General features: G+C 54.5%; 2 protein-coding genes across 6 annotated transcripts in view; both read left to right on the top strand.

Annotated features, from left to right (window-relative positions):
• LOC105551751 (angiotensin-converting enzyme-like) overlaps positions 1 to 7,003 on the top strand; it is a 13,303-nt gene extending 6,300 nt beyond the window's left edge. The window contains 5 exon segments of the mRNA XM_011997126.1: positions 159 to 257; positions 749 to 871; positions 6,053 to 6,237; positions 6,640 to 6,858; positions 6,861 to 7,003. Coding sequence (XP_011852516.1) covers positions 159 to 257; positions 749 to 871; positions 6,053 to 6,237; positions 6,640 to 6,858; positions 6,861 to 7,003 — 769 coding nt within the window.
• Positions 7,004 to 10,212: 3,209 nt separating this feature from the next.
• Positions 10,213 to 23,836, top strand: part of KCNH6 (potassium channel, voltage gated eag related subfamily H, member 6) — a 29,467-nt gene continuing 15,843 nt past the window's right edge. For 3 of the 5 annotated variants that reach the window (XM_011997047.1, XM_011997046.1, XM_011997048.1), the window contains exons 1-6: positions 10,213 to 10,563; positions 11,212 to 11,442; positions 17,212 to 17,373; positions 17,458 to 17,663; positions 20,939 to 21,364; positions 22,727 to 23,126. In XM_011997047.1, coding sequence (XP_011852437.1) covers positions 10,488 to 10,563; positions 11,212 to 11,442; positions 17,212 to 17,373; positions 17,458 to 17,663; positions 20,939 to 21,364; positions 22,727 to 23,126 — 1,501 coding nt within the window. In that variant the 5' untranslated portion in view covers positions 10,213 to 10,487. The remainder of the gene's footprint in view (positions 10,564 to 11,211; positions 11,443 to 17,211; positions 17,374 to 17,457; positions 17,664 to 20,938; positions 21,365 to 22,726; positions 23,127 to 23,836) is intronic. The other 2 variants (XM_011997049.1, XM_011997050.1) reach the window with 2 other exon arrangements.

Consider the following 23,836-nt stretch of genomic DNA (forward strand, 5'->3'; position numbering starts at 1 on the left):
GGAGGGAGGAAGGAGCGAGGGAAGGAAGGAAGGAAGGAAGGAAGGAAGGAAGGAAGGAAGGAAGGAAGGAAGGAAGGAAAGAAGGAAGGAAGGAAGGAAGGAAAAGAGAGAGGCTCCAAGAACCTGCCAGACACCACCACCAAGCTTTTCCCTGCCAGGTTAAAATACCAGGGCTTATGGCCCCCTGTTCCTCACTCAGAGGAAGACTTTGATCCAGGTGCCAAGTTCCACATTTCTGCTGGTGTGCCCTACATATGGTAAAGGGCTGGGCCCTGTTGGCAGTGCCAGTCCTAGGAGTTGAGGGGCGTGGGAACTGGAGCGAGGATTTGCAGGAAGGCCCTAGGTCCAAATGTCACCCTGCACCCCTGCCCATCTCTTCCTGTTGGGTTGCACAGCCTTCTGAGGTCTCTGACCTAGAATCCTTTGAGCTTTTGCATCAGGTCCTGTGCAGAGGGCAGAGCTGATGGGAATATTCTAGACCATCCCTGTTGTCCCTTGGAGGAGGGCAGATCAGAGTGGGGCAAGGGTTGGGGTGACTGCTGGTTCAGAAAGCTAGAGAAGGAGAGCCCCCCAGTACTCTAGGGTCAGCCCAAGGCTGGGCCCTGCCCAAGGAGCCTCTGCCTAGGCAGTGACTGCTGACATGCGGCCCTTGTGGCTACGGAATGTCAGAGCTGCCTGGTCCCAAGTGGCTCTGAGTTTCCCACTCCTGGTCTCCACTCCCTAGCCTGCCCTCACGTTTCTCAACCAGATACTTCCTCAGTCTGGTGCTCCAGTTCCAGTTCCATGAAACACTGTGCAAAGCCTCAGGCCACATGGGTCCACTGCACCAGTGTGACATCTACAACTCCAAGATTGCCGGGGAGCTCCTGGGGTGAGTGCCCTCTTCCTTCATTTGTTCTTGGCTCCCCCATCTCCCTTTAAGGAAGTCCTGCTCCAGGCTCCCTCTCCACCCCCAACTACACTAGACACCTTGAGCAGAGCTTTATTAAGCTTATATTCTAGCGGAAGTTCTTCCTCATGTCAGACTGCAGTCTTTCCTACATTAATCAGAGCCCATTTCCTCTTGTGTAGCCTTCTGTGTTCAGAGACACTGCTTAGGCTAGGCACAGTGGCTCACACCTGTAATCCCGGCACTTTGGGAAGTCGAGGCAGGTGGATCACCTGAGGTCAGGAGTTCAAAACCAGCCTGACCAACATGATGAAACCCCGTCTCTACCAAAAATACAAAAATTAGCTGGGCATGGTGGCAGGCGCCTGTAATCCCAGCTATTTGAGAGGCTAAGGCAGGAGAATCACTTGAACCTGGGAGGTGGATGTTGCAGTGAGCCGAGACTGCACCATTGCACTCCAACCTGGGCAACAAGAGTGAAACTCCATCTCAAAAAAATAAAAAGGAAAGAAAGAAAGAAAAGACACTGTTTAGCCCCTCCCACTAACACACACACACATGCACGTGCGCGCGCGCGCACACACACACACACACACACACACACACACACGGCAGTAAGCCAAACTGTCCCAGACAGGAAGCCAGCATTGGGGTTCTACCTCAGGCTTCAGCCTTCCATCTGAATCTCCCTTATCCTTTCCTTACAAGGTGCTGACCTACCCTCTCAGCAGCACTTGGCATACCCTTGAGTGCAGTCTGTTTCTCCCATCTCTTCTTGGAGGTGCCCAAATCCAGTTCCCAGGCTGATCCAGGATGCTTTCACAGTAGTCTCTTGGCATGCTTCTGGTCAGCCTGTGGTCCACTTTGACCCTTGAGTCTTTTTCTCTCCACTTGGTGTTTAGCTTATTCTTTCCATGCCTACCTACGTGGCAGTGGTTTTTAGTCCTAAAACAAACCCCGAAGGAGTAGGGGACTGAACTGAAAATGTGAAGCATTTACTACTACAGGGGGTGCTCTCTGATGAATACTCTTACAATGTTTCATATTATAATAATAGCTCTTAACTTTGCAAAGTGGATATTATTATCTGCCTTTTACAAATGATGAAACTGAAGGCAAGAGAGGTGGTGTCGTTGTGTGTCATTCATCTAGCAAGAAGCAAAGTCATGCTTTGAACCCATAACTGACTCCAGAACACATTATCTTTCACCCTGTTGGCCTCCATTAGTCAAAGAATACAGTCCCTGGTGAGCTTAGATCCAGGTCTAACTGGTTCCAAGATCAGCACCCCAACCTTGGAGATGTGGAGCTTACCCATTGACTTGATCATTTTCCTGTTGAATTTCAACAGATTTCAATAGGTCCATTTCCCTAATTGGTCAAGGTCATCTTGAGCTTTATTCCTGTCTCCTAGAGGATTAACACTGCCACAAATTTAGTATCCTTTGCAAATTTAATGAGCATATTTTTGATTCCACCATGCAGTTTATCTCTAACCACCAGGCCAGATGGAGTTTCAGGACTGATCCCCGGGGCTTTGCTTCTAGGGAGGGCTGCACCTTGCATGACTGTTGTCCCCCTAGTAGATTTGGTCTTCCATCCTTTCATGTCTCTGGACTTTATTCTAGCTGATTGCCCAGCCTTGAGCTTTTCTGAACATGTTGAACATAAGGGCACCTCTCTGCTCTTTGCATTCATATCTCTGGCTGCCTGTCATTCATTCTTTCAGTAAACATTTACTTGTCTCCATACTGACCAGCTGCTCTGCATCCAGCAGGGGAGGATGAACCACAGGATAAATAAATTTCATGGCCGGGCACGGTGGCTCACACCTGTAATTCCAGCACTTTGGGAGGCTGAGGCTGGCGGATCACCTGAGGTTAGGAGTTCGAGATCAGCCTGCCCAACATGGCAAAACCCCGTCTGTACTACGAATACAAAAAATTAGCTGAGAGTGGTGGTGGTCGCCTATAATCCCAGCTACTTGGGAGGCTGAGGCAGGAGAATTGCTTGAACACGGGAGGCAGAGGTTGCAGTGAGCTGAGATCATGCGACTGCACTCCAGCCTGGGCAACAAAAGCGAAACTCCATCTCAAAAAAATAAATAAACAAATAAATTTCATAATACCAGGCAATAGAAAGGGGCTTTGGTGAACATAGAAAGAGGGTTAGGAGGTCATGCCAGGGAACCAAGGAGGGAGTTTTGTCCTCAAATGCAAGTGTGCAAGAAATAGCAGAAAGCAGGCATGGTGGCTCACACCTATAACCCCAAAACTTTGGAAAGCCAAGATGGGAGGATCCATCAAGCCCAGGAGTTTGAGACCAGAGCAGGCAACATGGTTAGACCCTGTATCTACAAAAAGTGAACACAATTTAGCCAGGCATGGTGGCACGTACCTGTAGTCCCAACTACTCAGGAGGCTGAGGTGGGAGGATCGCTTAAGCCTCGGAGGTCAAGGCTGCAGTGAGCTGACATCACACCACTGCAGTTCACCCTCAGCGACAGAGTGAGACCTCGTCTAAAAAAAAAAAAAGAAAAAGAAAGAGAAAAAAATAGCAGATATCTCTTTTCTTTTTTTTCTTTTCTTACTTTTCTTTTCTTTTCTTTTCTTTTTTCTTTTCTTTTCTTCTTTTCTTTTCTTTTTTGAGACAGTCTCTGTTGCCCAGGCTGGAGTGCAGTGGTACGATCTTGGCTCACTACAACCTCTGCCTCCTGGGATCAAGTGATTCTCGTGCCTCAGCCTCCAGAGCAGCTGGGATTACAGGCACACACCACCACGCCTGGCTATTTTTTGTATTTTTAGTGGAGACGGGGTTCCATCATGCTGGCCAGGCTGGTCTCGAACGTCTGGCCTCAAGGCATCCACCCACCTCAGCCTCCCAAAGTGCTGGGATTACAGGCGTGAGTCACCACATCTGGCTAGATATCTGTTTTCTTTACATCAACTCACCTCTTTCATCCCACTGGATTGGTGGGACGTTTGACCTCAGTCATTTTCACCACTTCCCACCCTCACCCCACTCAAGGTGCACAGGGCTCTCAGGGTCTGACTTGGCACCAAAGCATGTGGCCAGTGAGTCATCTCTTGTCATTGCTCACCAGTCCCTGTGTGTCCCTGGCCAGACCCCTGGTCAGGGAAAACCCTGAATCCAGGCTTAGGACTTCACATAGCATTTTCTGAGCTATGGGCAGAGGAGAGGTTTCTGAGTAAGGAGGATGTCATGACCTTTGCAGATGATGAAATAACAGCAGAGCAGAATATGGTTTGTGAAGGGGAGAGGGGATGCGAGTGCTTGCGGGGTAAAAGAGAAAGATTCTTGACTGCTCTTTTGCCTAATTGATCTTAAAACTTGGTTTTGCTACTTTTGATTCATCCTCCTAAACGTAATGGCCCTGAATCAGGCTCTGGGCTGGTTCTGTTGGGAATGGAGGGTTGAATTGCACCTGGTCAAAGTTCTCAAAGTCCCCCAGCCTCACCCCACCAGCCGTGGTGGGCCTGACCTTGTCCATGGGGTGTGTTGTTGTTACTTTGGAGTTGAAAGCTCCAGGCAGCATCCAGTCGTCACCTCTGCTGCTCTCTGGTCTCATGTCCTGTCCATAAGGGCTGTTGGCTGGCCTTTGGTCAAACATCTTGTCCCGCCCAGCCTGAAGGACTGTTTTTAAATGGGTAGATTCTCAATGGTTGAAGCTTTTCTTTTTTTTTTTTTTTTTTTTTGAGACGGGGTCTTGCTCTGTCACCCAGGCTGGAGTGCAGTGGCCGGATCTCAGCTCACTGCAAGCTCCGCCTCCCGGGTTCACGCCATTCTCCTGCCTCAGCCTCCCGAGTAGCTGGGACTACAGGCGCCCGCCACTTCGCCCGGCTAGTTTTTTGTATTTTTTAGTAGAGACGGGGTTTCACCGGGTTAGCCAGGATGGTCTCGATCTCCTGACCTTGTGATCCGCCCGTCTCGGCCTCCCAAAGTGCTGGGATTACAGGCTTGAGCCACCGCGCCCGGTCGAAGCTTTTCACCTACTAGGTTCTTCCTCTTACCCAGGAGCCAGCATCAGAACCTCTTACCTAGAGTTAGTTGTGGTTTTTCTTCGCCAGTGGTTTCTGGCCCCACTGACCTTTGGTTTCCCCCCTTCATTATTTCCCAGTTGTTTATTAGCTGATGTGCATAAGCGTTTGGAAGCTACAAACCCTCCTTCATGATTGTGGGACTTAGTCCTCATCACAATGAGGGCAGGTATTCATGGAGCCCGTTTTACTGATGAGGAAACTGAGCCCGAGAGAGGTTAAGTTGTCTGCCTAAGGTTATGCAGTCCATAAGTAGCACTGCTAGGTCAGGTTTAAGCCTGGGCCCTGTTAGTCTAGACCCCAAATTGTGACCGCTGGGCCTCTGGGTCCCAACTCTCTCCTGGTCGGATCAAGGAACAACAGGTTGGGAAGGATCAATATCTGCCCACCACTGCCTCTGCTGGGGGCTCTGGAGTGGAGAAGCCTGAAGCCCTGGCTTCAGCACACCTCATACTCCCACTGTGAGCCCAAGGGACCTAGCGTAAAGCTCAACCACCTGCCCTAAAGACTGGGTGTGCCGTGAAACACAGCTGACATTTGTGCAGCACTACAGGTGGTGTGCAGAGCACCTCCCACGCTCATGATGTTTCTAATCCTCCCAAACCCTCCCGAAACCAGAAAGGGGTGAAGAGCTGCCACTATCTACTGACATCGAGCACCTCACGGGTAACAGTGTCTCAGGACTTTATGCCTATTTGAGTCCAGGAGAATAATAATCATCACAGTATTACCGGTAGTACTAGTAATCATCATCATCATCAGTAGTTAACAAGTATTGCCTGCATGCTACGCTCCCCAGCACCGGGCTTATTTAATCACCACAATGGCCCTTCGAGGTAGATACCATTATCATCTCCATTTTATGGATATGGAAACCCAGGCTCAGAAAGGTTACTTGCCCAAAGCCCCACAGCTACTAAATAGCAGAGCTGAGATTCAAACCCAGATTAGTCTTCTTTCAAACTTGTGATTGTATCCACTAAGCCGAATTCTGTGGGAAAGTTCTGGCTGGCCAATCGCTGGGGCCAGGATTGGGTGCACTGGGAGCCTCAGCAGCACCAGCTGATGCCCCCACACAGCCTCACAGCTGCATCCACTCCCCCAGGGATGCTCTAAAGCTGGGCTCAAACAAGCCATGGCCTGAGGTCCTAAAGATGCTGACTGGGGAGTCTGAGGTGAGTATAAAGGCCCTCATGACCTACTTCATACCCCTACTGAACTGGCTGGTGACTGACAACATGCAGCAAGGGGACATCCTAGGCTGGCCAGACTTCAGCTGTTCCTTTGAAGGTTTGATAATCTGACCCTGGTTCCAGCTCTGGGCTAGCCCCAGGCTCCACCTTACCCTGCTCTATCCTAGTACCTACCCCTACCCAGCCTTAACCCCTGGCTCATTCATGACCTGGCTTGAACCAGCACAGCACTGCTGCTGTGGGACCCTGTCTGTACCAGGCCTGATGCAGCTTCAGCCAAGACCACCGCCCACACCCCAGCCCCTGGCTCAGTTGCTTCCTTGCACACTGTCCAGCTAGGCCGCCAGGCTGACATCTGAGCAAAGGGTCAGCATCTTGCCTCTGGTCCCTCGCATGCAGGGGCATGTAGTCCAATCAGATCTCCTTTGACAATCACAGGAGATCCCAGGGGTCCCTCTCCAGTTCCACCTGCCCTATGATACTCCCATGTCTTTCACAGAAAAAGACACAGACAAAGTGACATTCCTGAATCTGAAGCTGGACCCCAACCAAGCTAAATTTGGGTACTGGGTGCTGCTGGCCCTGGGCTTTGTCATGTCTCTGGTGGTGCTGGGGCTGGCCTGCAGGCTGCACTCCCTGGAAAAACAGTCACTGACCCAAGACACTGAGATATTCAGCCCACTGCCCAATGCCTACTTCCTGGGCAGAGCCATGGAACCTGCCAGACTGTTAAAAGACAGTGGATGCTGCTGGGCCTCTGCCTTGTCCTGATGCTGTGCTCAATCAGCCTGGCCATCTGGATTTTCACACAGTAAAGCAGGAAGCCTCCGTGGGTAAGAGCTGAATGGTGGAGCTGGGACTAGACACCAGTGAGACTGGTGAGGCTGGGGGGCAGGAGGAGGGAGGCTGAGCCAGAGAGTTGGGGGGAAGAGGAAGGGACAGCCTGCATGCATAGTGCCCAATTATAGTTGGGTTCAGCTGTGGCAGATCTGGGTACACGTGACATTGTAATTGTGTATTTGCAAACTCATGTATGTGAGGCCGTGTGCACAAAAAACTGGCTCTATTTGATTCTATGTGTGTCCTGGGTTTCAGGCCAACCTCCTTCCCCTGGTGGCTCAGGACCTAAAGTTTTATTGACTCAATGGCTGTGTCCCTGCAAACCAGCCCCCACCCCAAGTCATGCCCAGAATTGGTTCTGCACACAGCCTTGTTTTCTTCAGTAGCCCAGTTGTGGGGCTGCAGTGCCCAAGGAATCTTTGCTCTGGTTAGAAAAAGGACTCTGCTTTAGTCCACTTCTGCTGTGGTTAGAAAAAGGACTCTGCTTCAGTCCACAGTACATAAAATGTACTCAAGTAGAACAGGACATTCCTTTACGAATCACCAGTGCCCAGGTTATGAGCACTGTGCTTTTATACCAACCAGCACATCTTTCTGCTAATCCGTGGGCCAGCCCTGCATTGGGCTACATAATCCAGCCCCCAAAAGCTCTTTGTTGACCAGTCGAGATGCAAGTAGCCTCACAAACTGCCCCATGGCTCTCCCTGCCCCAGCCTAAGCCCTTCCAAATGGAGACAGTGGGTTGCTGGGCACTGAGCCAGGCTTGATTAATGATTGACTTCTTTAATATTTAAACAAAGCTCATCTCAGCCACTCTGCTCTGGAGATGGCCTTGTTCAACACACACACACACCTGCTGCCTGGCCCATTGCCCTGGGGAGCGAGCATAGGACAAACAGCACCTTTTCAGGCTCAATGGGGGATGGGGAGGACAGGAAGGAGAGAACTGTAGGAGAATATTTGGGAAATTAGTGTTCTAGAAACAAGACTGGGGAAAGAATGGGAAGGCCTCTGCCCCTGCCTTTCCTAGTTCATTATCCTCAGCTTGGGTCTGCCTGCCACGAGGATGCTACATCCAATATTGGGGATTCAAAGTGTCTGGATGAAGGTTCCATGGACTCCTGGGGGAGGCTGGAAGTCAGTGTGTGTCAGAGAATAGGGAAGACTTGAGGGGAAAGAGCATTACAGCCAGTAACTACAGAGAAGGGGTATCCTGGCTGCAACTGAGCTGGTGGGAGGGTGGCCAAAAGAGGAGACCAGGTCTCTCTGAATTAAGAATCTGAGCCCTGAAGTCAGGTGTTCAGGGGACAGAGATACTAGGCTGAGATCTCCATGGACCCTACCTCTGTCCAGGTTTCGAAAGGTCTTCCTGAGATCTGGCTGAGCCCAAGCACTTGCTCCAGCCCCAGGCTCTACAGCATCCTCATTTGATGACTCTGTCCCTGCTCTTACTTTTCTGTGCCATAATGTCCTTATTTGTCCCTATTACTATCAGCTCTATAAGAGCTGAATGCACATCAGGAGTGTGCTGACTAGTGACAACTCTAGTCAGCACAGGCCATGGTGAACAAAGGGACTTGGAAATTGATGGAATGAGTAAGTGAATGAATGAATGAATGAATGTCCCACTGCCCAAGTCCCTCTCCAACAGAGGGGCAGCCAGGACATCTCTGCCCCCTTCTCATCCGCCAGCCACAGTGGCCAAAGAGGCCACCACTAGGCACTGTGGCTCTGCATGACAAAGGCACATACATCCCAGGACTCCAAGCCTGTCACCCGGACTCCAGCAAAAACCTCGCTGAGCCTCATTGTCTATCCTCCCTCCCCCACCCACCATTGTAGAGTTTGTGTCACCAGAATATTTCTCTCATGTCTAATTGCTTAAGAACTTGGTTGTTCATCAATTAAATCCAGATGTTCAAAATGGCATCTGAGGGTCTTTATTAATTACCTCTTTCCTCCAAACTCACCTCTCCCATGCCCCCTTGTTCCCCTCACCCCAGCCCCTCTGCACTGACATCACCTTTGGCCTTTGCCTAAGGTGCATGCCCCATTTGAATGCTTGTCCTCCAAGATGAGGCTCAAAATTGCTCACCAAACCCTCTGCAGCACTACAAGCCCACCCAGGTGCTCAGTGAACAGTGGTCCCCTTCTCCCCTTCCTCTCCAGGAAGCCTCTTTCAATAAACCTCATCCCACCCCCATCTGCTTTTTCTAGTGTGTTCATTTTCAATCAGTACTCAGTACTCAGACACTTTTATCAGTGATCACTTGCTAATAGGTGGTTTTAAATCTGTTCTCCTTCCAAGATGTACCTGTATGCTAAGAGCTCTCAGGCCTCTGAAGAAGGCACCTTATTGCATACTTCCTTTTCTCTTTCTTTCTTTTTCTTTTCTTTTTTTTTCTTTTTCTTTCTTTTTTTTTTTAGATGGAGTCTTGCTCTGTCTACCAGGCTGGAGTGCAGTGGTACAATCTCGGCTCACTGCAACCTCCACCTCCCAGGTACAAGTGATTCTCCCACCTCAGCCTCCCGAGTAGCTGGGATTACAGGATGGCACGACCACATTCAGATAATTTTTGTATTTTCAGTAGACAGGCTTCGCCATGTTGACCAGGCTGGTCTCAAACTCCTGACCTCAGGTAATCCTCCCATCTCTACCTCCCAAGGTGCTGGGATTACAGGCATGAGCCACTGCACCTGGCCTTTATTGCATATTTCTTGCACAGCTTCATGTGTACTCCTATCCCCTCCTCCCAGGACCAGGCCCTGGCTGGGCTTGGCAACAGGAGCTCTGCATGGGACCTAGGTCTCAGCTGAGCTGGAGGTCACTTGCTGTAAGAGCAGGCCAGAGGCCTAATGGTATCATTGCCAGGGTCGGACCCAGTGGACAGACCCGGAAGAAAGCCTTCAGCCAAAGACCACCTGAGGCCCCTAACAACCCTTTCTGTAGCCCCCCTCCTGCCTGGGAGATTTCCTGCACTGGGAAGGGAAACTCCCTTTGGTACTGGGAGGGGATCCAAGAGGTGCTGAGGCTATTGGCCCTTGGGACACGAACAGAAGCAGCTCCCCAGAGAACACCTGCCCTATTCCAGGGCCGGGACCCCAGCCCTGCCCTGCCCTGTCCCGTAGGATGCAAGGCCCCGCCCCAGCCCCGTCGGGTCCCAGAGAAACTGCCCCGCCCAGCGGCCCCCTCTCCGCCGCCGGCGCGCGGCTTCTTTCAGCACCAAGGCGAGGACAGCTCCCGGGCCGTCTCAGAGGAGAGGAGGCGAGGAGGGCGCGGGCCAGGGAGGCGAGCGGAGGGCAGGAGAGCGCAGGAAAGGAAAGGAAAGGAGAGGTGGGGTAGGAATGGGGAGGGAAGGGCAGGGGAGGGCAGACGCAGGCTGGCGGGCGGGGCGTGGAGCCCGGGGGCGGCGCCCACCGGAGCCGGACGCTGCTGAGCCCTAGGACAGACAGAGACGCCGGGAGCCGGGGACGCCTGTGGCTCCCAGCAGGGGCCGCCGCCGAAAGATGCCGGTCCGCAGGGGCCACGTCGCTCCCCAGAACACTTACCTGGACACCATCATCCGCAAGTTCGAGGGCCAAAGTGAGTGTGTGTATGTTGGGGCGGGGGGACGATCTGGAGTCCTGGTTCCGTGAAAGCGGGGCCGGACCCCTTTACTAACTTCTAACCGGGCAAGGTGGTGAGTGCCGGGTACTGAATGCAAAATCCTTCCTTTGATGTCCCTAACACCTTCTCCTCCAGAGGGACCCGCTCGCCTTAAATGCTGTCCTCTTTTCTGGAACACAAGGAGCAGGGTGCAGCCCTTCCCTCCCCACCCCCAGCTGTTTCCTTGGTGCCCCAAGTCCGAACCTCCCCTTCCAGCCACTGCCCGCCCCCGCACCCGCGTCCTCCAGAGGCTTTCCTGAGTCCTTCCTTTCCTTCCTTTTCATATCCTGGCGCTGGTCTTCCCAGGAGCTTTCCCAGGCCAGACCCCCATCTGGTCACATGCCTGCCTCCCTTTCTGACACTTTTCCTGTTTCCAGGAGGCCTTGGGCCTTCCTTCCACCTCATGACCCTCACTGCCCTAGTCTTCCCACAATCCCCAGGCCTGACTCCCTCCCTCGTTCTGGTCACTGCCCTGCTCCTCTGCCTAAATTCCCCTTACTGCCCCCAAGAGTCCTTATGATCTTTCCCTCCCTGCCTCCGGATCCTGGCTCCCATGGACTTTTTGCCTCCCACCTCCCACCCCAGGTCGGAAGTTCCTGATCGCCAATGCTCAGATGGAGAACTGCGCCATCATTTACTGCAACGATGGCTTCTGTGAACTCTTTGGCTACTCCCGAGTGGAGGTGATGCAGCAACCCTGCACCTGCGACTTCCTCACAGGCCCCAACACACCAAGCAGCGCTGTGTCTCGCCTAGCGCAGGCCCTGCTGGGGGCTGAGGAGTGCAAGGTGGACATCCTCTACTACCGCAAGGATGGTGAGGCACACTCAGGCCAGAGGCTTTGCAGGGCAGGCTTGGCCCTCTGTCTTGTCCAGCCAGGGTGGCCTTGGAGAAGGCACTGACCCAGGATCCAAAGGGCCTGCACAAACCCTGTTTCTTGTAGGGGCCTTGGTTCCTCCACAGGCATTGGATATAATGCCTTCTGAGGTCCTTTGCAGGAGCTAGGGATCAGGCTGGGCCACCCACTGGTCCTGGCCTGGGGCAGGGCCTCCCACTCTGCCATCCCTCCCTTGTGTCCCTGGTTTCCTGGCTCTCCACTCTGTCACTGTCAGCCCCAGCTGTCAGGCAGCTGGGATGGAAATTAACCTTCCCTCCTCTCCGTCTGCTCCAGGGATTAGAGGAGTCACCACCTCAAGGCCTCTGTGGCCAGGCAAGGCATGGCGGCTTTTGGCTGGGAAAGTGGGGTGGGCCTGCCTCATCCAGTCTTAGCTCTTTGGGGAGACAGGGTCTGGAGTTTTCCCTGACCAGGAGGCTCATTCAGATGGCGTTTGGGTTGTTACTGCCAGCTGGAGCATACTGCAAGCAGAACAGAAGCATAGGTCAGGGACTGAAGACAGAGCTCAGCAGCCCTTGGAAATCCTCCCCCACTCCCCAGGACCGCAGGGTCCTCACTGGACCTGGCAGGATGGGTGGGAATGAGGAAAAGAGACTGAATGTCCTTGGAAATCTCTTGAATCAATGGCCCCCGACCTGGTTCTGCATCAGAATTACCCAGAGCATGTTTCCCAAAACATGCTTTCTCTAGAGAGAGGCTGACTCAGAAGGTATGAGATGAGGCCAAGCGGGTATATTCGGAAATATCTCCCTGGTGGTTCTGATGTCCTGCCTACTTTAGGAACCACTGGCTTAGGTAAATCCCTTCATTTCATAGATGTGGAAGGGATTTGCCCAAGATCCCACTGCTAGAGTCCAACCTGGGACTGGAACCCAAGTCTCTGGATTCCTCCCTCAGAGATTTCTTTTGAGTAACCCCAAGAGGAAAGAAAGGACCCCAGGTGTCTTTGTGTTTAGAGGCAGGATTTCTGGGGAAGGAAGTGCTCAGGAGAGAGAAGTCCCCAGGGAAGGCAGGCATGAGGCCACCTGAGTGCAGATAAAGAATGGATGTCTCTGGATCGGGACTGAGGAGTGCTGAGAGCCCAGGTTTCAGGAGCCTGGAGTGTGTGGAACATGAGCATGTGTGTGCTTGCATGTGTGTGCCTGTGTGTGTGTGTGTGCTTACAAGTGCATGCCTCTGTGTGTGTGTGTGCTTACAAGTGCATACCTGTGTGTGTGTGTGTGGGTGTGTGTGTTTGCAGGCTTCTCAGAGTTACCGCTTCTCGGGTAGGTCCTGGTTGTTCCTGCTGCTGCCACTTGAGTAAGTGGCAGTGGGAAGTACAGCAGGCAGGGGCAGCCGGGGGGGACTGGGAAGAATCTAGCTTAGTGTGGCAGCACTCACAGGGTTAAAGTCGGAATATTTTTAAAAGCTGTGACCTCACCTCCTCACATCATTGCAGAGAGGAGGTGGCAGTCAGGGGAGTGAGAAGGGTCCTGGGGAACAGGATGGGACAGCAGGAAATGGGGGGTGAGGTACAGCAGGTCCTTACTTTTCCTGTCCTTGACACTAGAGCTATACCTGATCCCAGACTCCAAGGGATGTCAGGTGATGGCTCTTGGGGTCCCCTCAGCACCCTGCAGATGTCTGGACAGAGGGCAGAAGTCAAAGCCTGGCCTTGGCCCCCTGAGATCAGGACTCAGATCAGAATCCTGTGGGAGTCCTCAGGTCTCAGAAGGGAACCTAGGAACCTTGTCTTGGGGGCAGACCCTCAGTGAAAATGGGAAATTACCCACATACCTTGTGCCCCATAAGTCCCAATCTACTCCCATCCCACCTTCGGCCCTTCCCTATCTTATTGCCCAAGGCTTTGATTACCTGAACCTTCCTGAAATTGTCCTGAAGCCCAGAAAAGTGAGCTTCCCAGCCTGCATTACACCAAGGGAAGGATGTTGTGCTCAGATAACTGATGTTCACCTTAAGGTCCACTCTGACCACAGACCGCATATAATCCTTTTTATTTATTTATTTATTTTTTTAAAACAGGGTCTTGCTCTGTTACCCAGGCTGGCAAGAACATAGCTCACTGCAGCCTCCCATCTCAGTCTCCCGAGTAGCTGAGTAGCTGAGACTACAGGTGTGCACCATCACACCTGGCTATTTTTTAAATTTTTTGTAGGGATGGAGGTCTCACTATGTTGCCCAGGCTGGCACATGATCCTTTTTTTTACTATATTCACGTACATCTTACAGTCCTGCTGAGGGGCATCCTAATGGTGATTTCCTTCCTCCTCGGGTCAGTACCTCCCTTCCCCCCCAACCCCCAACTCCAGGGAGGTGGGAAGGGGTCCTGAGCAGATCTCTAGCTGATTTATACATAATCCTCTTTTCCTCTAAAGGAGTAATCCACTGAAAATTCTCAAAGTCAAAGTGGAGGGTTTGTGTTCACATAGCTCCACGTTGTGCAGCTACAGACAGTTGGGCTCAAAGAGGCTAGGGCACTTGGCAAAAATACCACAGGAGACAGCTCAGAGACCCCTGGGAAACTGGCTCTTCCTCTATTTGCCTTTGCTAGGAGTGGTGGGAACCTAACAGATAAGGAGGAATGGGGATGTGGCAGGACTAGAACTGGTGAGAGTTTGGAGGGAAGAAAGGAGAGCACTCAGATCCCCCCACTGCCACCCATGCCTGCCCTGCACTGGCACCTGCCTGAGAGCCCACCCCAGCCTACCTTTCCCGGGTCCTCTTCTCTGAGGATCCCAAACCAGAGTCCCCAAGCCAGGTCAGAGGAGTCCTGGGACTTCTCCAGTCCTCAGTTCTTGATGAGGAGGACGGGACAAGGGGCTGCTGTCTGCCCCCACCCTCCCCCCATGTTTACCATATGCACACCCATGAATGCCAGGAGGACCAAGCCAGGAGGTGGCATGCAGTGGCCACTCTCTCAGTGGCAGCTTTTTGTAGCACCAGCCTCTCCCTGGGGGCTCACCACAGTGCTGGATCGGGTGTGCATCAGGAGAGAGAGGTGAAGACAACAAGGAGGCTATGAGTGCTGGGAAACTGAAGGAAGGAGCCCATTCAAGAGGGAGAGAAGAACACAGAGAAGTGGGGTGTCCCAGGGGAGAGAAGTGGGGTGCCTTTGCTAAGAAAAGTAAGAACCTAGCGGATAAGAAAGAATGGGAATTCCCAGGGGGCAGACAAACCTGCTGCCCTTGGTCAGAGAGGTGGGTGCTGGGAGGAGCTCCTGAAAGGAAACAGCGGGCAGAGACTGTGGTTCCTCCCCCAGGGCCCCAGCGAGGGCATGGGAACACTGCCACTCCTGGGCATAACCTGAGATGTTATACTTACCCACTTTTGGTCACCTAGATGTGGGCTTTTATTGTGTAGGGGCTCTGAGCCACAGGTAAGCAAGGACAGCCTGGGGCAGCCTGGGGCATTCGAAGAATGCTCTGCACTCTTCCAAATCCTCCTAGCCTCCTGTCTGCCTACCCCACAGGCCGCAGGTATGGGGGCGGGGCATGGGGTACCATGCACCGACACCCCACCCCAGCCCCAGCCCTCACTGCTATAAAGGGCTGGTCTTTGGTCCATTCCCAGCCACAATTTTCCAATTGCATCAATTTTCCAGTAACATCAATTGCTGGGTGCAGCCACTCCAAGACTGCATTGGCAGCCCCCAGCAGCTAAGAGATCCTGGAGGCCCTCTGCCCCTCTGCCCAGCTCTGCCCTCTCCCCGACCCCTGCCAGTCCAGATCTCTGCAGTGCCAGAAAGATTGACAATATAATCTGGTCTTAGGAGCAGTGTACCAGGCCACTGGCCAAGGAGGCTCCCTATCCAGGTTTCAGCGTCCAAGTGTCGCCAAGCCCCAGGCTGACTAGAATGATGGGCTTGGGCCTGGGAGTCTGGGCCTGTAGCACTGTGCACCCAGGAGTGGGTGAAGCAGGTAGGCACCTCTCCCCGGTGTGGATGTCTCCCCTGGGCCCAGGCAGCAGATGGTAGATGGCTACCTGGTGCCTGGGAGTCCAGAAATCCAATACGGGAGATTCCTACTCCCTGGGGAGGAAAGCGAGAGGGAGGATAGGGGTGGCTCAGCTGTACCCCAGCTCTGATGGCTGTGAGGAGGGGCTGAGGACGAAACAAGGAGTCTGGTGGAGAGTCATTCCAGTGAGTTCCACAGCAGCGATACTCCCACCAGCGTCCGGCCTGCATCCCCCACACATCGGCTTCCATCCACTCAGTCAACAAACAACACCTGGGACAGGTGAAGCAGAGCCTAACCTGCCCTCAGGGAGTGCAGCTCTGCCTTCTCATTTGCATGGTCACCTGAGGCCCCTGCCCCATGAGGATCCTGCCCTTTGGGCCTGACACCTGCCAACAGTTTGAGTTGAGGGACATAGGACTCCCATGGAGAGGGTGCTCATGGGGTGCCCGGCTTGGGGCTCTTGGGTATGGGGTATTTTGTTTGTTTATTTATTTAAGACAGAGTCTCCCTCTGTCACCCAGGCTGGAGTGCAGTGGCATGATCTTGGCTCACTGCAACCTCTGCCTCCTGGGTTCAAACGATTCCCCTGCCTCAGCCTCCTGAGTAGCTGGGACTACAGGCCCACACTACCATGCCCGGCTAATTTTTCTATTTTTAGTACAGATGGGGTTTCACCATGTTGGTCAGGCTGTTCTTGAATTCCTGGCCTCAAGTGATTCGCCTGCCTCAGCCTCCCAAAGTGCTGGGATTACAGGCATGAGCCACCGCGCCTGACCAGGTGTGGGACATTTTAACTGGTATTGTTCCACCCACCGAAGGGGGCTGCAGCGAGACCCTGGAGGGGCAGAGTCTATGGCCTGAGAGGCACAGGGCAGCCAGCTGTTGGGTGTGGGTTGCCCAAGATGATGGGAAAGGTGGCTGGAGGGGCCCGCCTTGTCCCCACATGGACATCCTCCTCCCTCTCTGGTGCCCAGGCCGCTGCTCTGCCTACTCCCTGGGCCCAGCCCTGCCTTGAGACCTCACATTCCTCCTAGGCCCAGAGCAGCAGCCTGGTTCTGGCCCCAGCACCCTCCTCCCAAACAAGTTCCTTCCCTTTTCCAAGCTATTGCGTCCTGCAAAACCAGGGATCCTCTCTCCATGCTCCCTCCCAGTCCTTGAAAGTCAGTTTCTGAGAACCCCAGGCTCTCTTCTGCAGAATGGGGGTCCATGCCTGCCCCTCAAGGACCTTCTGAGGCCAAATATTCCAGCTGGCCCCATGCCCAGCACTTAGTGTACTTTCAACAACGAATTCCTCCCCGCATCACAGGAGCAGGGCATCTTTGCAGGATGGGAATATGGGAAGAGAGCCCAGGGCCAACCCAACTCCATGGGGTAGAATGCCCAGCCTCACCTCCCCACTTAATCCACCCCCATCTGCTCAGCTTTAATTACAGCAGAAGCAGACCTTGAGGTTAAGCTCTGAGCTGATGGCCGAGCGTGGACTTGGGCCTGATCTGATGCTACCTTATCTCCTAATGAGCAGCTTAGCTGCTCTCCCCACCTCTGCCCTGTGGGTGGAGCACCAGCTGCGCAGCCTCACCCACCCTCTGCCCAGTAGCTCTGGTCACTGTCCAGGCCTCTTCACCCCAGTGGCTGCCCTTCACTTGACCTTTACTCAGCCCCTTCCCTAGCCAGATCACTGCAGGAGGGGACTCCTTCAGGGCCCACTCCCCATCCCCCCAATGGTGTTTGCAGCCTCCAGCTTCCGCTGCCTGGTGGACGTGGTGCCCGTGAAGAATGAGGACGGGGCTGTCATCATGTTCATCCTCAACTTCGAGGACCTGGCCCAGCTCCTGGCCAAGCGCAGCAGCCGCAGCTTGTCCCAGCGCCTATTGTCCCAGAGCTTCCTGGGCTCCGGTGAGGCAGGGTGAAGGTGGCGGTGGGAGGGACGCATGAGGGTCCCCTGGTCCTGGCTGCTCTGACTTCTGGCCCTGGTTTCAGAGGGCTCTCACGGCAGGCCGGGCGGACCAGGGCCAGGCACAGGCAGGGGCAAGTACAGGACCATCAGCCAGATCCCGCAGTTCACGCTCAACTTCGTGGAGTTCAACTTGGAGAAGCATCGCTCCAGCTCCACCACGGAGATTGAGATCATCGCGCCCCATAAGGTGGTGGAGCGGACACAGAACGTTACTGAGAAGGTCACCCAGGTGCGGGCCTGCAAAGCAGGGTGTGCGGAGCTGTGCCAGGCCTCCAGGGTCCTCTCCCAGGCTCTGGGCCCAGGCCCTTCTGGGGCCTTGGCCGGTAAAGAGATCCTGCCTGTCCAGCCTCTAATATCGGGTTCGAGCCCCAGGTGTCCTGTCCTGTTTGAGACTTAAAGACCTACAGGTCTGCCTGAGGTCACAGCTGTTGTGCCCAGCTCCTGGAGCCAGAGGAGGCTGGGGTCAGCAGGGCCTGTGAACGATGCTGACGCCTAGGCCTGGAGAAGCCAGGGCAGCGAGTGGACATGCAGGCTACCACGGGGTCCTGCCCAAGGCTCAGCCTGTCACAGGGAAGGAAAGGCAGAGAGGAGACATGCCAGGGCCAAACTGAGAGGAGAGCTGGCATGGGGGCGTCCCAGCCTTGTGCCACCCCCTTGCCTTTGAGACAAAAGCCACCCTCCCTACTTCCTTCCAATGTGAACACAGGCAGGGTGGGGCAGGGCAGGGCTGGCACCTCCAGCTATCTTTAATCAGCTTCCTGGGGGCCAGGCCCTGAAGCACCCCTGCAACTCCTCCTTGGCCACCCCAAGGCAGGCTTCCGTGGGTCCTCTGCTCCAACTCACCCTGCTGTCCTTTTTCATGAGGCTGGAAATAGGCCTAACCATTCCAGAGGGAAATGCAAGGAGCCCTGCTGGAGGCTCCAGTGACCACAGTCCTGGCACTGACTCCCTGTGTGATCTTGGCCGGGGAAACTACCAGCCCCCTTTCTAGACCTCAGGGCTTTCATGTGCAGGAGAGACATTGACTAAATGGTCTCTGGGGACCCATCTGACATTGAGTAGTTCTGGCCCCAGGAGACAGACAAAGCTATAAGCTGTAGCCAGGGGTCCAGGCCAAGGTTGAGCAATGCAGAGCCCAGAGTGGCCTGCTCCCAGCTTTCCTTTCCCAGCTGTCCCTGTGTTGGGGCTGGAGGCAGCTCTTTTCCCTCCTGCCTGTTTTCACCTGAAGCACAGTTGCTGCTGGAACTAGGTGTGGGGAAGACCACTCAGCACCTCACTGAGCTCAAGGATCCCAAGGAGGGCAGGATGCCAGGCTGTAGGACTGTGCCCTATGAGGTCAGGCAGAGTGGCCCAAAGGCCTGACCCTGGGAAGCCCCCCAGCTGCTTACCCCAGGGCATCTTAGGTTGATGCCACTGTTGGTGGCTGCCATGGTGGGGGCTGTTAGACTGGAAAGTAGTTGGTGAAGACAGCCAGGCCTGGCTGGGCCCATAGTCCCGGCACCTGCCCAATCTGCCTGCCCCTGTTTGTTCCTCAGCTTGGCCCCTCTTGGCATCACTCCCCCACTCCAAGTGGGTCTTAGGTCCAGGGAGGTGCCTGACAGATCTCAGGGGAAAGGGCAGGCGAGGACCCAGATCAGGGAAGTCACATCGGCCTCAACCAGAACTTGAAGAGCTTCGACGGCTGTGGCCTCACACCAGAGCCTGGGTGTCCTGAGGGCCTTGCACCTCTGGGGGACTTGGGCAGGGTGGGCTTTGCCACAAAGGGCCCTCAAGCTGGCTTTGGAGGCAGTGGGAGATTTTGGGGGTCCCCCTGTCTGGGGGCCCTGAGGAGCTGAGGAACTCTCCTCTCAGCCTACTTTAAACCACCCCCCACCATTCCTTCTGTCTCCCTCCCACTCCCCACCCAGGCAGGCCTAGGGAAGGGCCTTGTTTCACCCTAACAGGGTCCTAGCGGCCTCTGATACCCAGGGTGTGACGGCAGCTGCTCCTGATTAGGGAGCCCCAGTTTCCGGTGCTCATTCAGGGACCTGCAGTTGAGAGCTCATGTGGACCAAGAGCTGGGCACACAGGGAGGAGAGGGCCGGCAAGGGAGCCAAACTCAGTGAGCCCATGACTCAGTGGAGCACCACCATGCAGCTGGGTAGATACAGGGACAGGGAGAAAATAAAAAAAGAGCCCAAGTCTATGTGGATTCAGAGGGGGCTTCCTGGGGAAGTACGAAGTGAGGCCTCAAGGCTGAGCAGTTCACTGCAGGGTGGGGACATGGTAGCTGCGCTCAAGGATTTGGATGTCAGATAGGGACCCTCTGGTTGAAACCAAATGGATCAGCCTTATTGTGATCCCACCTCCTAATTGATTTTGTTTGCAAGGTCAAACCTTACATTGCAAATTTTCCTAAACCCGAACCATCTGGTGGGAGAGGAGGTCCATGGAACACCCTTCCAGCTCCATCCTTGTCTGGAGCAGTGTCTGATGAGGATGAGGGAGCAGGAGGGTGGACGGGGAATTGCTGTGTAGAGCAGCGCGTGCCATCTCCGTGAGAATAGATGCATCTCACTAACTACATGAGAAGAGATGCATCTCATTTCCTCACTACCCGTGGCTTTTGTTGTCCTTTGTGATTTCATTTTGCAGACGAGGGAACTGAGGCTCACAGAGGTTACAAAACTTGCGTAAGGCTCACCTATAGCACGTGTCACACCTGGGATTCAACCGGGGAGGCCTGGCTTCAGTACCCACGCTCTTCCTAATGCCCTGGCTGCCTCTCGTGTTGGGCAGCTGGGCCTAGAGCTCCTGGGTTGATCACAGTCTTGGAGGTGGGTGCGGGAGGGGAGAAGGGAGAAGTGAGGTCTCTGCAGAAGGTGATGTTCCAAACTCTTGGACATGTGTGGGGAGGAGTCAGTTTTCCTTTGCCCAGGACCTGTTGAGGGTCCAGGTTGGCTGCACCCCTACCCCATGGACTATTTCCATGAGAGGCTCTGAGTTGGTCCCAGAGAGGGCACTCACTGGTCCAGCCTCCCCAGGGCCCTCAGAAAGGAAGACGCTCTTCTAGGGGTGACCTGTTCCCATCAGGAACCCTGACCACAGGGGGCCTCCCAAGCCCACCAGAGAGGATCAGCCCACCAGTTACCCCTTCAGTGGGCTCTTGCGTGGAATGGGCCCACAGATGACCATGGGCCTGGCCCTCCCTGCCCTGGCTCCACCCACTCCAGGATGTTTCCAAGGCAGCTTGTGAGCATCAAACCTGGGGTCGCTATGGGGCAGAGCCATACCCCTCCTCTTGCATCCCAACTCCTTTCTCTGCACTTCCTCCTGAGGCATCTGTCCCCTTAGGAACCTGCCTTCTCAGACATCCCCCACCCTGTCTCTCCCTCATCCCCTCTGCCCACCAGAGCCATGGTCATCCACCCTCTCCCACTACACCTTCCCCAGGCCTCAGCCCTGTAGGCTGGTCTCACCAGCTGTGGCTGCCCCTGACCTGACCACCCTCGGCCCCACCCCTAGGTCCTGTCCCTGGGCGCGGATGTGCTGCCCGAGTACAAGCTGCAGGCGCCGCGCATCCACCGCTGGACCATCCTGCATTACAGCCCCTTCAAGGCCGTGTGGGACTGGCTCATCCTGCTGCTGGTCATCTACACGGCTGTCTTCACACCCTATTCAGCTGCCTTCCTGCTCAGCGACCAGGACGAATCGCGGCGTGGGGCCTGTGGATATACCTGCAGTCCCCTCACTGTGGTGGATCTCATCGTGGACATCATGTTCGTCGTGGACATCGTCATCAACTTCCGCACCACCTACGTCAACACCAATGATGAGGTGGTCAGCCACCCCCGCCGCATTGCCGTCCACTACTTCAAGGGCTGGTTCCTCATCGACATGGTGGCCGCCATCCCTTTTGACCTCCTGATCTTCCGCACCGGCTCTGATGAGGTGAGCAGACCCTCTCCAGGCCAGCAGCTGTGGCTGTCCTCTGCACGCTGGCCTCAAGCCCTCCCTGCTGCACAGCACTAGGTGCGGAGAATACCTGGCACTGGGCACTTTTGCTGAAGCACGTGGAGGTGGAGAGGAGGCCCCTAACATGTCACCTCCCAGCCCTGGAAAAGGACCTGCCGAGGCTACACCCCCAGGCCTCTGCCCCTCTGCCCCCTCTCCGAGTAGGCCCTGGTAAGAGGAGCAGGCTGCCCATTCCAGGATGGGCACTCATGTGGTCCCGGCCCCTCATGCTCACTTCCAAACTGCACTCACCCTGGAGGGAGAAAGGGATCCCCAGGCCACTCCCCAGCGCACCCTGGGTCCCACCTCACCCCCTAGCCCTCCACTATGCCCACCCGGCTGCCCATAGGTGACATGAAGGCATCTACATGCCTTTCTCATAGCTTCCAGTCCCACGGTCTCCTCTTGCCCACTCTCCTCAGGATCAGCTTTTCACTGAAATCGACTCTGCCTTCTGTGTTCCAGTACCCCCTCCTCACCCCAGCCTGTCCAGCAGGGGGTGTCCAGCAGGGCTCCTCTCCTCCAAGCCCCCGTAAGACACAGCAAATCCACCCTCCTACCCCGCTGCCCCCACCTGGACACTGAGTGGCCTTCGTACTCATCCGTGTCCCATCACCAAACTTGCCAGCCTCCCGCCCCTCCACACAACTGCCACAGCAAGTTTCAGATCGCTTACTTGACCCTGTGTTCCACCTTCTGGGATGTACAGGGTCCTCAGAATTTTCAGTGGCTCCCCAAGGCCTACAGAATAGAAGCCAAGCTGGTGATGGACCCTGAAGCCCACAGGGCCCCTGCCCGCCCTACCCTTCCCGGGCACGGCTCTCGTTGCTCCTCCATGTTCCATATGCGCACCAGGCTGTAGGGCCACGCTCGGTTTCCCATGTGGGCCACGCACTTCACACCTCAGTGCCATTGCTCATGCTGCTCCTTGAGCCAGGAGTGCCCTTTCCCTCTCCCTCCCATCTGCCTGGAGCCCTAGCCTCCTCTCTCTAGGCTCACCTCATGCGTCACCTCATCCATGAAGCTTCCCCTGACCTGCCTCTGCAGACTTGACCTCCTCTTCCTCTGTGCTCCCACTGGACTTCTGTCCTAGCAACCAGAACACTATTTTGAGGTTTAGGCTGAGATCCTTAATGTCCCATACCGTGCCACACTGCCAAGTGCGTGGCCCGGAGCAGGTTCTCCATAAAGGTTTGTTGAATGACTATGTGGTTGTATGCATGAGTGAACAAAAGCAGGCCTCAGTGCACCCATCCAAGGGCTGACCCCAGCCCTGTTACCATTTCCCTACCCCTCCAGACCACAACCCTGATCGGGCTATTGAAGACAGCGCGGCTGCTGCGGCTGGTGCGCGTGGCACGGAAGTTGGACCGCTACTCTGAGTACGGGGCGGCTGTGCTCTTCTTGCTCATGTGCACCTTTGCGCTCATTGCGCACTGGCTGGCCTGCATCTGGTACGCCATCGGCAATGTGGAGCGGCCCTACCTGGAACACAAGATCGGCTGGCTGGACAGCCTGGGTGTGCAGCTTGGCAAGCGCTACAACGGCAGCGACCCAGCCTCGGGCCCCTCGGTGCAGGACAAGTATGTCACAGCCCTCTACTTCACCTTCAGCAGCCTTACCAGCGTGGGCTTCGGCAATGTCTCACCCAACACCAACTCCGAGAAGGTCTTCTCCATCTGCGTCATGCTCATTGGCTGTGAGTGAGACCTCATGCCATGGCCTAACTTCATGCTCTGGTCTTACCTGTGAAATTTTATTTGTAGTTTTGTACTGAGATAGAACATAACACATAGCAACAATTCATGCAGTACACTGATCCTAAGTGTGCAGCACAATGAATTTTTGCTGGCGTGTGCACCAGTTGTACACAAAATGTAACACCCACACAGTATGCTATCTGCCAGGCACCAAGACAGGCTACATAATTTGCAGGGCCCAGAGCAAAATGAAAATGTAGGGACCCTTGTTTAAAAATTATTAAGAATCGGCCAAGTGTGGTGGCTCAAGTCTGGGAATCCCAGCACTCTGGGACACCAAGGCAGGTGGATCACCCGAGGTCAAGAGTTCAAGACCAGCCTGGCCAACATGGTGAAACCCCATCTCTACTAAAAAATACAAAAAATTAGCCAGGTGTGGTGGCACATGCCTATAATGCCAGCTACTCAGGAGACTGAGGCAGGAGAATCGCTTGAACCTGGGAGGCAGAGGTTGCAGTGAGCCGAGATCGTGCCACTTGACTTCAGCTTAGGTGACAGAGTGAGACTCCATCTCAAAAAAGAAAAAAAAATTATTAAGAATTTTTCACCAGATGCGGTGGCTCATGCCTGTAATCCCAGCACTTTGGGAGGCCGAGGTGGGCGGATCATGAGGTCAGAAGTTTGAGACCAACCTGACCAACATGGTGAA

This window comes from Mandrillus leucophaeus, unplaced genomic scaffold, assembly GCF_000951045.1.
Source record: "Mandrillus leucophaeus isolate KB7577 unplaced genomic scaffold, Mleu.le_1.0 Scaffold530, whole genome shotgun sequence".
In the NCBI taxonomy this organism is placed as follows: Eukaryota; Metazoa; Chordata; class Mammalia; order Primates; family Cercopithecidae; genus Mandrillus; species Mandrillus leucophaeus.